The 12,156-nt window shown below is 39.2% G+C and overlaps 1 protein-coding gene across 1 annotated transcript; it reads right to left on the bottom strand.

Moving 5' to 3' along the window:
• Positions 1 to 1,327: 1,327 nt before the first annotated feature.
• On the bottom strand, positions 1,328 to 6,027 carry LOC143144761 (uncharacterized). Its single transcript, XM_076307513.1, has 2 exons — positions 4,751 to 6,027; positions 1,328 to 4,629 (listed from the first exon to the last, which is right to left on the bottom strand). The coding sequence occupies exon 2, from the start codon at positions 2,027 to 2,029 to the stop codon at positions 1,634 to 1,636; it is 396 nt and encodes a 131-aa protein (XP_076163628.1). The 5' UTR covers positions 2,030 to 4,629; positions 4,751 to 6,027; the 3' UTR covers positions 1,328 to 1,633.
• Between the last annotated feature and the right edge of the window lie 6,129 nt (positions 6,028 to 12,156).

Here is a 12,156-nt window from a genome sequence, read left to right as displayed (position 1 = left end):
CACAGCCACCTCTAAATACCAACGAATCGGAGATCACGGAAATTCGATTTTCCTATCGAATCGAGATATTGTAGGTAAGTCTGTCGGTCGTGAACGCATACGTGTGTACGTGTATAGATTAAACGTGTATTGCGTGCGCGTGACGTACGAACGCGCCGTGTTTATGTACACATTTTATACAAATGTGCCCGTGTTTATGTATACGTTTTATACGTATCACGTGCAAGCTCGTCCAAGATATTGGGAATATCTGTACCACGGGGTGTACCGTGCGCCTCAAAATGGTGGATATTACGTATTGTACGATCGGGAAAGCATACAGAAATAATCCAAAGTTTTACAACACGAAATTATAAATACTTCCGAGCACATTCGTCTTGCTCAAACGGGCCACGTTTCGCTTTGAGGAATTTCGGTTTCTTTTTTTTTTTTTTTTTTCTTTTTGGTTTCTTAAGAATAATAATTCCGCATAAATAACCGTTAAGCGCGGATGTATTTTTACACGACCGTAGTACCTCGAATTGCGACCGAGTTCGATCGGGGCGAGATATTCGTCCAATGAAAGTAACGCGCCGAAAAATATCCAAGTTTTTCAATTTTCTACCGGCCGTGACTTCGGAGACTCGGAAACGATGAAAATCTTTTTATAAATGTAACCAGTACGTTCTTACGATCGTATAAGTGGGCTCTTACGACGCTTCGAGCGAGTCGAAGACGTGTAGCGAAAACATCGATCGTTTACATAGTTCTCGAAAGATAGAAGCGATTCGATTTTTCGCGCGATGAGAAATTTTTTGAATACGTAACGAAAACTTACTCGAACGACGCCCAACTCCGAACGATACTAATAGGTTGTTCGATAAGTTTTGACATTCGTTGAAACTTACCGAACAGTACTGTACTGTACAGTATAACCTGGTATCTTCGAATGGACACTTTGTACGTTACAATCTGGTATACAGAGTGGGTCTGGAACACGGTACAACCGGAAAGGGAGTGGTTCTACGGCTCGAAATAAGTCGAAAGGACTGTAACAGTTTGTTCCGAAATAAAGCCTCGTCTTCGAGAATGACGACTTTGAAGTACGCGTGCAGATAGAAAAACTTGGCGTAACAAACCTATCAACCGTAACATTGCTATCTTCGCCTATTCGATAAGAACCAACAGTCCACACCCTACAAATTATAGTAATCACTAATTTGTATTCTCGTATTCAAATGCATTCGGAAGGTTTTCAAAAGTTTGAAAAATTATTAAGAACAGTTTCATATATTCTATCCGTTTATGTATTATTCTATTATCGGTTTTCGATCATTTTTAGGTACGAAGAGCGGAGGAAAATTAAATTAACAACCTATCTTTTTCTTTTACGTAGGAGAAAACTATTTGTTTCCAATTGTTTGTATCTCTTTCCAATTATTTGTTCCATTATCGGTTTACAATTATTGTTAAATATAAGAAGAAAAATTGAGATCGAAAACATTCCACGATCGAAGAAATCGATCGTATCTAATGTTCAGAATGAATCGTTCGGCTAAAGAAATTCCGAAATCCTTGATTTCGAGAAAAATAAAGTTACGTATTCGTAAAATTGGCGATGTTATTTAAATTGATTACGAGACGCGGAATCCAGCTAGTCGATAACGCTCCTATTCGAGTTATGGCCGCGTTTGATGGCACGGAGTGTATATCGTCGATTATGGTGGCGAGCTTTCATAGCCCGCACGCGTCCCGATAATCCGCGCACCCTTGACGTCGTCCACGTCCACACTCGCCAAGTCCGACCTCGGTGTATCCTTGCGACTATTTTCGCGTTACGCGTTTCGACATGATAGATGAGAGTTTTCTGCGTTTCCTCGACGTCGCGTTGCTCGAAACCTGCCAAAGTTTCTCCCCGGTAGCAGGGAACGTTGAATAATTTAGGACCGCGGACAATACCTGTCGTTTGCTCGCGCGTCGCGCAAGCACGGACCGTCACCGCGAGCTTACGGCCTATCGTGAACACTTGCCAACGAATTTTGCTCCACATCTCGCCGCGATCGTTCCCGTTTCCACAGTGGAACAGAGTTCCCGAAATCTGCTCAAAATTCGACCGATCGATTTCATCGATCTTCCGAAAACAAAACGTATATTCGTATAAATTGATTTTAGTGAATTCTTTTTCGAGGGTTATTATCGAAAGTGTGATCTTTTTGGGTTATTAACGAAAATTTGTTCGAGTTTCCAAAACTAGTCAAAATTCGATCTATCGATGTTACATGTGCGAACGTAAACTCGTATAAATTGATTTTAACGGATTCTTTTTTGAGGGTGATCTTTTTGGGGTATTATCGAAAGTCTTGTCGATTTTCTAAAACTGGGCAAAATTTAATTTAACGATATTACATGTGCCAATGCAGTCTCGTTGTAAATCGATTTCTGCGGATTCTTTCTTGACTGCGACTTTTCTTGGGTTATTATCGAAAATTTGTTCGAGTTTCCAAAACTAGTCAAAATTCGATCTATCGATGTTACATGTGCGAACGTAAACTCGTGTAAATTGATTTTAGCGGATTCTTTTTTGAGGGTGATCTTTTTAGGTTATTATCGAAAGTTTTGTCGATTTTCTAAAACTGGGCAAAATTTAATTTAACGATATTACATGTGCCAATGCAATCTCGTGTAAATCGATTTCTGCGGATTCTTTCTTGACTGCGACTTTTCTTGGGTTATTATCGAAAGTCTTGTCGATTTTCTAAAACCGATGAAAATTTAATTTAACGATATTACATGTGCCAATGCAATCTCGTGTAAATCGATTTCTGCGGATTCTTTCTTGACTGCGACTTTTCTTGGGTTATTATCGAAAATTTGTTCGAGTTTCCAAAACTAGTCAAAATTCGATCTATCGGTGTTACATGTGCGAATTGTAACTCGTATAAATTGATTTTAGCGGATTCTTTTTCGAGGGTGATCTTTTTGGGTTATTATCGAAAGTCATTTTGAATTCCCAAAACTGGTGAAAATTCGATTTATCGATATTACTTGCGCGAACGTAAATTCATATAAATAGATTTTGGTGACTTCTTCTTTGACGGTGATGTTTTTATTATCATAACTGAAAGACGAAATATTGCGCTTCGAAAGATTGTGAATTTCTCCTCGCGAATAGTTCTACGAGGAATGATATAAAAATGTTTAACAAAAATTGAGCGTGTGAAATAAGGTAAACTCTCGATTACCCTGCATTTCGACCTCATCGGACGACATTTACACGCGTTTTGTCTTCGTGAGATATTCTACGAAGGAATATTTCAAAATTGATCGTAAAATTAACATCAAATAAACGAAACATCGTAAATAAAATTACGCAAACATAGAATACCATTATCGTCCACGTAAATCAATAATTCGAATAATCATATTTTTATTTCTTACGCGACGTCTTCTCTGTATAATTTTAATTTTGTCCCCGAATGATCGTCTCTGCGAGTTGTCGAGTTCAAATTCTGCAGTTTTTGCAAGATCGTATATTTGCCTCGACTACACTCGGATAAATCCGATAAGGGCCGACGGACCTTTTTCAATTTGCCACGTGTTTGATTACAGACGTACTCCGCGTTGTAAAAATAAACTTCCTCGGTGCTTTCATCGAGCTGTAAACACGTGTAATGATGGGCAACCGTAGGCCTCGCCGTGACCCTTTTCCTTTTTTATATACACATATATGTAGAGTATCTCTGTACGGAAAAGAAATTTTTTCCAGCGTGTTCGGCTGGTTATTCCGAATCGAAAGGATCGAGTACATTACGGGTCTATTTCCATCCGCTATCGAGATAAACGTCGATTAGTCTCGATGTCGAGTGCGAGTGGACGTGCTATAGTCGGACAGAAAATCAATTAGCCGCTCAAGGTCACTCTCTCGGCTATGAATCACGCGAGATCCCCCACTCTTACGCGGCAAGATGCCTTCTCTTGCCGCGAGAGAGACAAAATGTGACAGATTTGTGCAATGAAGCGAAAAATGGATCGTTGAAATAATCAAGAACGACGATGGTGAACCCTTCGGTGACATTGAACGGTCGATTACATTTCATTCGCGTATAGATATCGACGAAAACGTAAATTTCTTACGAGCTGGTTCGATCTAGCTTTACGCATCGATCTACTTTTATTTTACTCTCTATCAGTTTTCAAGTGAGACCAACACAGCCAACCGCGATTACGTATCAGCGGTGATACCAGAAGTATAAAATTTCTAGCCGATCCGCTACGAAACGTAACGTTCGTCGTAACAAGAAACGGAATTACGCTCGTAGATGGAAAATTACCAATTTTATATGTAATAATTCGCTTCGGCCTCTCGGCCAAGAAATAACCTCGATTTATGTTAGTTTCTCGGGTGTACGCGTTTTATATTGTTTCGGTTCTCAGAACTCCTCCTAAATTGAAACTCGTCGCAGCAACTGTACATTTTTCTTCTCGTTTGCCTTTCTTTCGTTACAAGTCGCTCTCGATCGGTCGATCATCCTGTTACGTTTCCTTCTGACAATTTCTTCTGTTATACTACGGAGAATAATTTCAGTTTCTCGGTATTACTCGACCGAATGTTTCGACGTTTCATAATTTCTCCCGCGCGGATTACATTTCCTGGAAGAACACCGATTCGAACGATAGCGTTAAATTTTGAAAGCAAATGGCGCAATAAAAAATTGAAACGAGAAACTGTTGTTTTATTGTCGGTACGCAAGGTATTCTATTTTTGGCATACCTGGGTAACAGATCGAAATAAACCCTTCGCGTGTGTAACATTTTTGGTTCGGAACGATCTGTCGTACACTCTGGAGAAGTTTCTTGGCAACCATCTTGGATAGATTAGACTTCGTCTTCGTAGCAGAAGACAACGTAGAAGAAGAAGCTGCGAATATTCGTTCTTGTTTCCTTTGTTTTTTTTGTTTTTTTTTTTTCATATTATAAGATACAGAAAGGCGGTGATTTTCCTTCAATTATCTTGTTCAACGTCTCTGGGTGCTTGCATTATGCATTTCTATAAACGTAATTGCTGAATTCTCGCCAACTGCGGTTACGTTGGCTTCGTCTGTTTCTTCCTTCCTTTTTCCGTTTTACTTTTTCTATGTCGCGTGTAACAGGAGCCACATGGAATCCACCAAACTCGAGGAAAAATTCCACTCGTTTTCTTCTTTTTCGCTCTTTCGTTTCGAGCTTTTACGTCTGTGATCTTGAAACTGATCGAACTGTCAAGAATTAAGAATCGATGAATCTTCAGTATGCAATCATCGGAAGAATTATCGTTTCAAATTCTCAAATACTATACTTGTATCTCTTTTTTGGTACTTATTCCTTATTTTTACAAAACTCGTTTCCCATTATCGGGAATATTGAATTCGCGTTTTATGTCGTTTCTTTCTTTTTCGTTCTTTCGTTTCGAGCTTTTACGTCTGTGATCTTGAAACTGATCGAATTGTCAAGAATTAAGAATCGATGAATCTTCAGTATGCAATCATCGGAAGAATTATCGTTTCAAATTCTCAAATACTATACTTGTATCTCTTTTTTGGTACTTATTCCTTATTTTTACAAAACTCGTTTCCCATTATCGGGAATATTGAATTCGCGTTTTATGTCGTTTCTTTCTTTTTCGTTCTTTCGTTTCGAGCTTTTGAGCATCGGAAGAATTATCGCCTCAAATTCTCAAATAATATACACGTCTCTCTCTCTTTATTCCTTATTTTTACAAAACCCTTTTCTCATTTCCAGTCACGGAATACTGAATTCGCGTTCGATCTCTTCAGCGCGGAAACCGATGTCCTTCAAAGTATCCCGCTTTGAAAAAGGATATGTATATATATATATAAAAAATTTGAGTGTTATTTATATTGGATTTTCCTTGAAAGTCGACCGCACTTCCTCCCTCGTTGCAACCCTCGTGCGATCCCATCGATGCTACCCCGATGAACCAATGGTTCTGTCCAACTATCGACGTTTCTGGACCGAGTCGAATCGAAACGTCCACGACCACTTTCTCGATCTCGTCGTCGTCGGTCGATAGCGACGTATAAACAATCGCGGGTGCCTTTTATTTATAACCCTTCCACGTGTTGTCGGGGATCGAATTAAAACAACCGTACGGCGGTGTAAGCCACTTGGCACCGATCGTTCGCGAAGTTCCCCGCTGGTGATCGCAGCGAAAATCGTGGTATCGCAAAATTAAGTTTCTGGCACGGATCCTTTTCCAAAAAAAAAAGATCCCCGAGAATTGATTCCACGACTCGATAACCTGCCGCGGTATCTAAATCGATTTCGACTATTTTCAACGCGTTCGATGCTCGAATTAAATGCCACGCGAGGCGACGAATCGTTGAAATACGGTTCCGAAAACGTTCAATTCGTAACTCGTCGATGGAAAGATTCGTACAATTCGGTGGAGTCTCTGGAGAATCGTCGATACTTCGTAAGATCGTGAAAATTCGCTATTGCGAAACAATAACCGTTCCGTGGAACTGTGGCGAGATTTATAAAAGTTTGCAGCCTAATAATAAAAGTGAGCTGAAAATTTGGTTGCAAAGTTCTTCCGTCTTTAAAAATTCACAAAATCTAAAGAAGCTGCAAGCTAATGGTAAAAGTGAGCCGAGAACTTTGTTTAATTCTTTTATTATTACAATTTTTATTACTAAAAGTGAATTAAAATTGTGAATTAAAACTTTTTCTCTATGCATTCGCAATATCTACGGAAGATGGAACCTAACAGAAAAATTGAGTTCAAACCGTCGTCGCAAAGTTTATATTTACCTAAAAATTCGCAAAATGTACAAGTTGCAACCCAGTAACAAAATTGAATTAAAACCGTAATCGCGATGTTTTTACCTAATTTTCTTTTCCAAAAAGATTCGCAAAATCTACGCAAGTTGCAACTCAGTAACAAAATTGAATTAAAACCGTAGTCGCGATGTTTTTATGTAATTTTCTTTTCCAAAAAGATTCGCAAAATCTACAAGTTGCAACCCAGTAACAAAATTGAATTAAAACCGTAGTCGCGATGTTTTTATGTAATTTTCTTTTCCAAAAAGATTCGCAAAATCTACAAGTTGCAACCCAGTAACAAAATTGAATTAAAACCGTAGTCGCGATGTTTTTGTCTAATTTTCTTTTCCAAAAAGATTCGCAAAACCGAAGCGGTTCAATTTCGGCAGCGGCTGCCGAAAACCGGCCGAATTCCGCGGCCGAGATTCGGGAACACGAAAGTTGCACCAAAATTAGACGTTAGAATCGAGCATCGACGCTGGTGATCTCACGATAGGCATGTCATTAGGGAATCGTGGTGACAGCCGCTATTATACTCTCGGTGCTCTTGTACGTTGCTACGGATGCCAACTATCGGCAGTCGCTATGTAGAGATGTCGGACTATATTTGGGACGTTGAGCTACGGTTACTTCACTGGCCCAGTTGGCCGTTGATCGGACCCCACGTATTTTTAGTTTAGGTCGTAAGCACCTAAGAGCAACTGCATCGCAAATTACCGCGAGCAGCGTACGCGCAAGTAATGAACGTGTACGGATCCCAAGCTGACTCTGCCGTGTTTATAATTAGACCAATGTTACTCGTACGTGATTTTACATAAGTGGCACCGATATTCTCGTTAACCCTGAAAATCAGCACCGACGACGACGACGACGACGACGACGACTACGACGACTACGACGAGTACGACGACGACACTTGCACGCGGTCCGATCGTTCCTGATTCGCGGCTGTCAAGCGAGCTTGACAGACGCGTTGACTCTGTGTCCCCAGACTTCCTCCCGGAAAGAATGTCGACGTGACGCAAGCCTCTGAGCCAAAGACCCGTTGTTGTTGTTGTTGTTGTTGTTGTTGAACGTCAGCACACGTGTACAAACATCGGTGACTACGATCATCTCTTGGATTTAGCTGGCGAAACGATAAGAAATTTCAAATTCGAGAACGTCCCTACGGTTTGTTTACCACGGTGAGATCTGTCGAAAAATGCGCGGAAAACGATACACGCGAAATATAGAACGTGAATTTACGCAAGACGCGATGTTGTTCCTCGAACGATACGTAACAATTACGATTTAACACTGGAGCTACCAAAGGGGTCAATTTGACTTGTGCCAGGCTTCTTTTTAAAATTACTCGATTATTAACGGTGTCTTTGCTTACAATATTGGCGAACAATTATCAAAATAGGTAACTAATCGTACTGGTAAATTATTCTGCCCTTTCTTCGTCTAACATCGAAGATACGTATGTGGTTGATACAAATAGTGATCATCGATAGTTCTAGTATTAAATTACGGTAAACTGGAAGTAGTATACTAAATGAATAATTAGGTATGGTGTGGGTCAGGATGTATGGGCTATATGTTATACGTGATATGTTATATTTATACAATGTAAAAGTTTGTACTAGGATTTAGTTATTTTAAGTTAGATTAAGTTGAATTTGTGTAATAATAGAGAAGTACAGAAAGGAGACAGATCTCTTTGTATTCTCAGAAGGAAAACAAATAAAAATATATTACTACTACTATTGTTACTACTAAATGAATATTGTAGGTCGTACACCGGACGACGACGTGTACTATGAACGATACTTGTGGCTTACTACAGGCATAAAAATATATTGTATTAATTTGTACTGTGACTTACTTATTTTGGAACGTCAAACTTTTTGTTTGACAGTGTTTGTACATCTGTAAGAAATATACTAATTGGAATGATATGACGCGAAATTGTACACATCAGCGAGAAATAAAATAATTATAATAATATGAGAACCCAAAGTAAACAAAAATAATTGCACGTTTAAGCAAGACGACTATTTCATTAGTAGATATTTTCGTTACGCTTAAATTAATGATTTGTAAAAATTCTATGTTCGTTTACACTTGAAACATTTTTTCATCAATTTATCGTGAACGACTCATCGATTTGATTTCCTTCACTTATAATCTGTGAAAGAAGGAGACTTTTGGATAATTATTTTAGTAAAAAACATCGAATTTTATAAAAGAATTCAACTCTCCAATAGAAATATACAAATTTTTGTAATACCTACCTTGATCAAAAAGTTCTAGGACTGTCCCCCGTGTGTCGCTGTCAATCACCCGATTGTTTCTTTTTTTTTTTTTGTTAGGTTACCATATCTGTCATTAACACTTCCTTCCAATTTCAGCATCATAGCTTGATATTTGTAAAAGTTACGTTGTACTGAGCACATCTCCTTTGTTCGTGTCTTCGATTTTGAAAATGGCATCATTTGAGCATCAACGAGTTTGCATTAAATTTTGTGTAAAAAACGGATTTAACGGTCCGCAGACCTTGGATATGTTGGAGAAGTGTTTCGGCAACGATACTCTTTCGAGATCAAATGTTTTTCGATGGCACGAACGCTTCAGAAGTGGTCGTGAGTCGGTCGAGGATGACAAACGCAGTGGCAGGCCGACAACGTCGAAAACCGATGAAAACATCGATAAAATTCAAGAAATGTTGTCCGAAAACCGCAAATTGACCATCAGAGAGCTGGCAGAGGACTTGAACATTGCTTATGGATCTTTGGCGGCGCTAATAAGATGTTTAAGGTAGGAGAGAACGGAAATATAAGGAAGTGGGGATAAGCGTTTCATCCCGGGCCTGCTAGTGGACTCGTCAGTAAGGCATCCTAGCAGGCCCTGCCTTATACGCCGGGACATTGGAAGATCGGTAAGAGGTCGTATATATAGCGATCGGAGCAGGTACGGGAACTTGCGGGAAACGGTTGATGGTGAGTTTCCCTCTGGTGGCAAGCGTGGGTAGCGCCGCCACAGATCCGTTCAAGACGTTTTGGTTAGTGATTTGGGCCTCAGACGTGTCGCTGCAAAACTGGTGCCGAAAGACCTCAATTTCATGCAAAAAAAGGACCGCGTTGAAATCGCGAAAGACATGATTTCCAAGGCCGAATCCGACCTAACATTTATTAAACGTATCATCACTGGAGATGAGACGTGGATTTATGAGTATGACACACAATCCAGACATCAAGCGAGTGAATGGCGTGCACCGGAAGAGCCGAGACCGAAAAAACCACGTCGTTTTCAGTCAAGAAAGAAGGCGCTGCTCACGGTTTTCATGGATTACAATGGTGTTGTGCATCAAGAATTCTTGCCAGAAAAACAGACAGTCAACAAAGAATATTATTTGGGCGTTTTGAGACGTTTGCGCGAAGCAATTCGTCAAAAAAGGCCAGATTTGTGGGCAAACAACTCGTGGATTTTGCACCACGATAACGCACCGGCGCACAATGCGATCCTTATCCGCGAGTTTTTGACGAAAAACAACACGAACACTATCCAGCAGCCTTCAAATTCACCAGATCTGGCTCCCTGCGACTTTTTTCTGTTCAACCGAATGAAAAAACCGCTTCGCGGAACGCGTTACAGTACCCGAGAGGAGGTCATGACAAAATCGAAGACGGCTCTGATGGACATACCGAAAATTGAGTACCAGCGGTGTTTCGAGGATTGGATCAAGCGCTGGCGCAAGTGCATTGCAGTCAATGGGGACTACTTTGAAGGGGACCATATCGATTTGGACGAATAAATTTGTATTTTTGATTTTATGAATAAAGTCCTAAAACTTTTTGATCAAGGTAGTAGTCGCGCAACATTTACAATTCGATACTGTTTACCAGAAACACGATTCGGACGGATCGACGTACACGGTTTTTTTAGTATTCTATTGCCGGAATATTATTTAATCGTATTTATTTATTTTATTTCGTTGTACGGTAACAAATACTAGTTTTATTTCTACTCTCGTGAATACGCAAAAAGTCCACGAAGTTTTGCAGAAATTTTCCAACGACCCAATAAGCTTAAACGTCAAACGAGTATTTCGCAAGCAGTTAAAAATATTGACTTTAGAATAATAAAAGCACTGACAAAACAAACCCGATCTCCGAAGTTAAGGGTTCAATAACTGTCGCTCGTTATTACGCGAATAAATAAATGGAGTTACAATTCCATTTCTTCGAGACTCGTTGATAGCTGACGAAAACGTGTAACGCGTATATCCGTCAGCGTTCAGCCCGAGACACTACCTCTTTTATATTTTATAATGTACATATATCAATATTTCAAAACGTAACAATCTCTGAGAATCAACTCTTTAGATACAGTCAACCACAACTACGTTCGAAAGATTCGTGGAGCATTGACTCGTGAAAGAATACGAAAGAAAACTATCATTAATTAAAAAAATCTTAAAAGTACACATTTCTTTCCCCGTATAAAATAATATTTTACCTTTTTACGCGTTATTACCGTTACACATTTGCAGAATATTTCCAATTTGGTTCCTCGTTGAATTTGTTTTCAATTTCATCTCTCTTATATCTTCTGCAGCATTTGTAACACGATTTTGTAATTTTAGTCAAGTTCAAGCATCGTTTCTTTATTTTCTAATTAATTACCTGTCTCTTGTAACGAGGATTAGCTGTTGCAGTAAAGAATATGCATTTACAACTATATTTACCAATACGTAAAACACTTATCAGAGGCCATCTTCGATTTCGAAGTTTACACTAATGACTGTAAAACTCCCTGTTTTTTTCATTTTTTCTTAAATACCATGTAACTCGAAACTTCGTCGAAGCCAAACGTTCACGAGTTTGTGTCGAAGATCCATCGTCGAACTTTGCATATTTCTTCGACCTCGAGAAGCTAATAGAAGTCAGGGTGCTTTAGTGGCTCTATAAATATGCATATTTTTTATTCGTAAATAAATGGATAAATAATGTATTGTAATGTATAAATGAATAATAATTAGTGCAGAGTTTGTAGTGTTACGAATACTGGATTCGGTGGACGAGGGAAGAAGAAAGTTAGAAAGACTAATTTTCAGTAATCGATTCACGAGCATCGGAATATTACAAAGACTGCTTCAGTATCACTAAGATGTTCAAGATATTTTGGAAAACCAGACACGGGTGAAACATAAACCAAGAACCAGGTGTGCAACCAGGTGGTCGAGATGCAATGACCAATGTTACGAACAATTGCGCAACACCGTTGGTTGATAAAATTATAAGAGAGCTTGTATACACGCTTATGTACACATAGTGTACATCCATCAAATTGGAACACAGTTATTGTTCCAAA

The sequence above is a fragment of the Ptiloglossa arizonensis genome, chromosome 3, assembly GCF_051014685.1.
Source record: "Ptiloglossa arizonensis isolate GNS036 chromosome 3, iyPtiAriz1_principal, whole genome shotgun sequence".
Taxonomy (NCBI): domain Eukaryota; kingdom Metazoa; phylum Arthropoda; class Insecta; order Hymenoptera; family Colletidae; genus Ptiloglossa; species Ptiloglossa arizonensis.
The sequence above is the reverse complement of the archived record's forward strand: the minus strand, read 5'-3'. Positions and strand labels throughout refer to the sequence as shown.